We start from the raw sequence: 5,732 nt of genomic DNA, 5'->3' as shown, positions 1-5,732 counted from the left end.
CGTTAAATAAGTCGTTGGTTGTAATGAGTAGTGCTTGTAGGAGAACTAGAGTAGTCCAGGCACCCAAGAGTTGAGTTATGTGGTCCATCAAATAATCTATGTTAATTATTAATTAATCTGCGCAATGTCAGTTACTCATGATATATATGTTCGTAGCATGAGTTTGATAATTTGAAAGATTGTTCCGCTCAAAAAAATAATATAATATTGTCTGCACCCATGGTACATGATTAATACTCGATAACAAATATAATTCACCAATTGTACGAATTCCATTTTAAAAGCTTTTAACCACCATCGATAATGGTACGATATCATGATCAAACCAAGACATTATTCTTAGTTTATTATCTATATTAATAGCACTTGATTTGTCCGGGATTACCAATAATAGATTCCTCTGGAAAGTAAATCAACACAATTCATTTTTATATAAATCTGCACCCTTAATTAATCGATGCTCAAGAAGCTCCAAGCCCATTAATTAGTTAGATAATTCCTCAATTAAGCCAATTAATTAGAATATGGGTTTTCCAGTAGTAGAGCCAAAGCTTCCAGTCCTGGATTTCTCAAAGGAGACTTTAAAGCCTGGCACAAAATCCTGGGAATTGGCACGTAAAGATGTTCAACGAGCATTCGAAGAATATGGCTGTTTTTTAGTAACGTACGAAGCAATTTCTTGCGAGCTTCGAAATGCAATGTTTGGCGCTTTAGAGGAATTATTTGATCTCCCAACTGAAACCAAAATGAAAAATAAATATGAAAAGCCCCTCAATGGTTACGTTGGACAAAATCCAGTAGTTCCCCTCCACGAGAGCCTAGGCATCGACAATGCAACGGCTAAAGAGGGAATACAATCTTTCACGAATCTTTTGTGGCCCGTGGGAAATGACCGATTCAGGTAATTAATGAAACGAATATCTTCTGTCTATTTTTCCTGTCCGCTTTCATGTCATTATTCATGTTAGTGGAGTAATTTTCTCTCCTATAATAATGTCAGTGAATCTGCACACTCATTCGCAAAATTAGCCGCGGAAATAGACCAAATCGTGACAAGAATGATTTTCGAAAGCTATAGCTTGGAGAAGTACTATGAAGCTTATATTGGGTCTATCACTTACCTTCTTAGACTGTTGAAACATAATGCACCACAAGGTAATGACCCTCAGCTTGGCTTTGTTGCACACACTGACAAGAGTTTCACAACCATACTCCACCAAAATCACGTCAATGCCTTGGAGGTGGAAACAAAGAACGGAGATTGGATCAAAGTCGAGCTATCGCCTTCCTCATTTGTTGTTTTCGCGGGTGATGCCCTAATGGTGGGTGCTAATATTTGATATCTAGTACAAAACATTGACACATTTTTTTTTGAGGTGTATCGCAATTATTGACACATTTAAATCATAGTAATTTTATTGGCAAAGTCCATGAATTTTTTTGAAAGAAAATAACAAGTTCTCCTTGATTGATTGTGTTATTTCTAGGCTTGGAGCAATGACAGAATAGTATCTCCAAAACATCGAGTTGTGGTAAGCGGGAATGAAGACAGATATTCGCTTGCGCAATTTTCATTTGGGGACGGCATGGTAGAAGTCCCAGAAGAGCTTGTGGATGAACAACACCCTTTAAAGTATAAGCCATTCAATCATCTTGGCTTCCTAGGTTTCTTTGCAGAAAATGCTTACAAGAGGTTGGAGTGTCCAATTAAAGCCTACTGTGGTACCCCCTGGGGGTTTTAAAAAAAAAAAAAAAAAAAAAAAAAAAAAAAAAAAAATTCACTCTGGTGTTAAAGCTGTAGTACTGTATCCATATTTCGTGCAGTGTGTCGCTGGCTGTTGAGTCTGTGTAACATTGGATCTGTATATATGCTTTATTTGTGATTGTGTAACTATGTAAATGTATTGAGTGCGCGTTATCTTTTGTGCTCTGAATAATGCTATGGCTTTTGTAAGATCGTCCAACTGGTATGTAAATGAAAATATTAAGGCTCGCTTGTTGGTTAGTAAGTGCGTCTCTTCATGTCCCTAGTTAGTCATGAAAAAAATAATAATAATAACAACATAAGCTTAGAGGAAAAAAAAAAATAATAATAGTAGGTACATGAATTGAGAAATTTTCTAGTTTGCTTGAAACGACAACACACGCAACACTCAACAGACGTCTAGAGAGAGCCAAAGACCCAGAGCCTGAGCCACCAATTAATCAATTACAAAATAATAAAACAATTCCCGTCACGTGTATATGTAACACATCGCTTGCATAACGAAGAAGGTAGTAAATACATATTTATGAAACTAAATTAAGTAAATAATAAATTTTAAAATTATTTAAAAGAAATAGTAATTTACCGTATAAATGTTTTATTTACGACTGATAAAAATAATTTACATAATAAAAAATCATTTTTTATGTGAAAAAAATCTTTTTACCAATTATAAAAAGAAAATTTACATCGAAAAAAAATCTTTTCACTTACTAGTTATAAATAAATCATTTACATGATAAACTACTATTTACTTGAAATAATTTTAAAATCTATTATTTACTTAATTTAGTTTTATAAATTTGTTATTTACTACAGTACATGAGTGTAATAATATGACAGTTCTCAACTTCGCATGGTTACATGCTCATAGTAGTGTTAATATCGGCCCGCCTGTGACCCACTTGTTCGGCCTAGTGTCCGATCCATATTTTAACCGTCGGGCTACTTTTGTCCATACGGCCCGGTCCGTATTTTCCTCCTCGTTTGCATGGGCCAGCTGAGAGACCCTTTTTACATGCTCAACATAACTAATCCACCAATCAAGGACATAAAGCATAAATCTAACAAAAACATTTCACTTTCGAGACATTAGCATGTGATAATCTTTAGATTGAGAACTCTTTTTTTAATATATATTCTTATTTTTAGTATTACGGTTAAATTTTTGCTAAAATAAGAAAAAAAGACTTTTCACGTTGGTTAACTTTTAAACGATATTAGAATTGCAAAAAAAGGAAAAAAAAAAAAATGAATTTTCACATCGGCTGAATGCCAACCGGATCAAACAGGTTGACCAACTCTCACACACACTCATAGTGACTCGAACCATCAATCTAAGGTTGTGGTGGATGAGCTTACAATTAATTGGACTGTCTTCTCTCGTCGTACGTAGTATAGGTTATTAATCACAGACAAATTAGTCTAATACGGAAAACATTTCTATGTACATATTGACATAACATTATAGAGAAATTAAGATGGTTTGCTAAAAGGAAAACACAACTTCATATTTAATTAAGAAACTCAAAGCAAAACAGACCCTTCTGCAAACTAATTATAATCTGCAATTTAAAATCTAAGATGCAACTTACAGATCAATCATCCCATATAACTAACACCAACAACCTAACGGAATATGCTACGAACGTGACAACTACATATACTGGTAGAAACTATAAAGTAATAATTTTTTTTTTTATAAAAAAATAATAGTATAGGAAAGTTATGCAAGACAAAATTTAATCATTCAATGCTATGCAATATGTGATGTAATTACTTAATTTTTACTTGAGGGGGACATTTTTGCACGCATGCCATACATAATTTTCCGCAGCAATACAATAATTAAACGGCCGTACGTGTTGTTGGTTAGAATATTTGTGCCCGTCATTGTTGCTCCTATTTTCGAAATACATGAAGCGCCCCGCAGGAAAATGAGGAGTCAACAAGGTGCTCATCAGGGGCAAAATTGTAATTATAATTTTTTTTTTTTGACAAAATGATCCAACAATACAGTATACTTCCTATAAATCTACAAAATCTATAATCAAGGAAATACCCGCAAGATTTACTAGGTGCGAGTAGGCAAAAAAAAGAAAAAAAAAAATAATAATAATTATGGGATCTCAAACAGATCATAAAATTCCTGTCATAGATTTTACTGACAAGAACCTGAAGCCTGGATCGGATTCATGGGTCTCGGCATGCAAACTAATCCGTTATGGGTTAGAAGAGTATGGCTGTTTCGAAGCGGTTTATGATAAAGTTCCCACAGAACTTCACACCTCCATATTTTCTGCAGCTAAAGAGTTGTTTGATCTCCCTATTGAAACTAAAGAGCAGAAAACCAGTGATCGGCCCGGGGCAAACTATGTTGGGCAAGACCCCTTTGTTCCTTTGTATGAATCTTTGGGACTTGATAATCCAACAAGTTTCGAAGCAGCTGAATCTTTTACAAAATTCATGTGGCCTGCAGGAAATGATACTTTTCGGTATATACCTATATTTATATATATAGTTTGATCCTACATATATATATATATATATATATATATATACACACACACACTTTAGCTTGTTTTATTTTACATGCTTGATCTGATTTTGTTAAAGTTTTCTTATGCATTAGTGAAATTGTTCGTTCCTTCTCAAAGCCGGCGGCGGAATTATATGGAACGGCGATAAGAATTGTGTTTGATAGCTATGGCTTAGGGAGGCTCTATGGCTCTCACATTGAGTCGGCCTTTTACCGTCTCCGGTTCTTCAAATACTCGGTGCCGAAGCCGAATGAATCTAATGTAGGATTGCCGAATCACACCGATAAGACCTTCGTAACAATTCTTCATCAACATCAGGTGGAGGGTTTGCAGATAAGAACAAAGGATGATCAGTACATTGATGTAAAAGCCAAGCCCTCATCCTTTTTGTGCATTGCAGGAGAGGGACTCATGGTACGTATGCACTGATGACCATAAGTAACACCATGTATACTTTTTTTTTTCTTTTTCTTTTTTTTTTAAGCACAACAAAAATACTTAGAGATTTCTTTTGGGCTCGTTTAGTTCGCTGATTTGAGTTTTTAATTCGAGTTGAGATGTAACTTTATGTGAGTGCTTTTTACTATAACAAAAAAATTAGATGTGATTGTTTGTGAGAGCTTTTTACTATAGTAAAACTCTAATTCTAAACTCGAATCAACGAAATGAATGTTTACCTTTCCAGTAGGATTGTTTCTTTTACTTGTCTTTTCATTTTCTTGTTTGATTTGATTATAACTACTGTGATTGGATTCTGATCAAAACATTTTTTTTTTTTTGGTTTTAATTATTAATAAATTAGAGTAGAGTAAGACAAGTTGCTTAGTAGGTGCTAACTTACTCAGAACGTTCTACGTTTCTTTGATATCAATTTCTCTCTCTCTATATATATAGACACATATAATTGTAGATATTCATTAAGATTCATGATGAAATGTTGTTTTTATTGAATCAGGCATGGAGTAATGACAGGATACGGCCTTGTGAACATCGAGTAATAATCAAAGAAAACAAGGGCAGATACTCACTTGGATTTTACACATTAGTCAATGGAGTGATACATGTTCCTGAAGAGATGATTGATGAGGAATATCCCTTGGCATATAAACCAATTGATTATTTGGATTTCCTTCTTCATTTCTTTACAAACGACATAGTAAGATATGCGGCATGTCCTATTAAGGCCTTTGCTGGTGTTTGATACCTCTTTGTGATCAAGATGGATGAATTTACTGTTTATGTATTCTAGCTAAATCATGTGTAATAAATAAAAAATACAGGGCTATTTTGTTTTGTATCTTTTTTTTTTTTCATTCTACGGTAGATGGAGACTTTCAAGCTAGACTACTTACAAACACAAATGGCTATTTTGTTGGTTAACACTAATAATATTTACTATCTAGTCCCCGTACAAACGACATATGCTT

At 34.1% G+C, this 5,732-nt stretch overlaps 2 protein-coding genes across 2 annotated transcripts; both read left to right on the top strand.

Annotated features, from left to right (window-relative positions):
- Positions 1–524: 524 nt before the first annotated feature.
- LOC21402416 (probable 2-oxoglutarate-dependent dioxygenase AOP1) lies at positions 525–1,742 on the top strand. Its single transcript, XM_024174710.1, has 3 exons — positions 525–901; positions 1,001–1,322; positions 1,488–1,742. Exons 1-3 carry the CDS (start codon positions 525–527, stop codon positions 1,740–1,742), a joined length of 954 nt encoding a protein of 317 aa, XP_024030478.1.
- A 2,144-nt stretch (positions 1,743–3,886) lies between these two features.
- On the top strand, positions 3,887–5,506 carry LOC21402415 (probable 2-oxoglutarate-dependent dioxygenase AOP1). The gene is made up of 3 exons (XM_010112019.1): positions 3,887–4,260; positions 4,398–4,719; positions 5,261–5,506. The coding sequence occupies exons 1-3, from the start codon at positions 3,887–3,889 to the stop codon at positions 5,504–5,506; spliced, it is 942 nt and encodes a 313-aa protein (XP_010110321.1).
- Positions 5,507–5,732: the final 226 nt, after the last annotated feature.

The sequence above is a fragment of the Morus notabilis genome, unplaced genomic scaffold (genome assembly GCF_000414095.1).
Source record: "Morus notabilis unplaced genomic scaffold, ASM41409v2 Scaffold151, whole genome shotgun sequence".
In the NCBI taxonomy this organism is placed as follows: Eukaryota; Viridiplantae; Streptophyta; class Magnoliopsida; order Rosales; family Moraceae; genus Morus; species Morus notabilis.
Note: the sequence above shows the minus strand (reverse complement) of the source record. Positions and strands in the feature narration are given on the sequence as shown.

Bases quoted from the DNA above. Each gene is read 5' to 3' on its own strand.
- LOC21402415 (XM_010112019.1), top strand. From the start codon at position 3,887: ATGGGATCTCAAACAGATCATAAAATTCCTGTCATAGATTTTACTGAC. The intron at 4,261-4,397 runs GTATATACCTAT...CTTATGCATTAG, and splicing joins GCAGGAAATGATACTTTTCG to TGAAATTGTTCGTTCCTTCT. The intron at 4,720-5,260 runs GTACGTATGCAC...TTATTGAATCAG, and splicing joins TTGCAGGAGAGGGACTCATG to GCATGGAGTAATGACAGGAT.
- LOC21402416 (XM_024174710.1), top strand. From the start codon at position 525: ATGGGTTTTCCAGTAGTAGAGCCAAAGCTTCCAGTCCTGGATTTCTCA. The intron at 902-1,000 runs GTAATTAATGAA...TAATAATGTCAG, and splicing joins GTGGGAAATGACCGATTCAG to TGAATCTGCACACTCATTCG. The intron at 1,323-1,487 runs GTGGGTGCTAAT...TGTTATTTCTAG, and splicing joins TCGCGGGTGATGCCCTAATG to GCTTGGAGCAATGACAGAAT.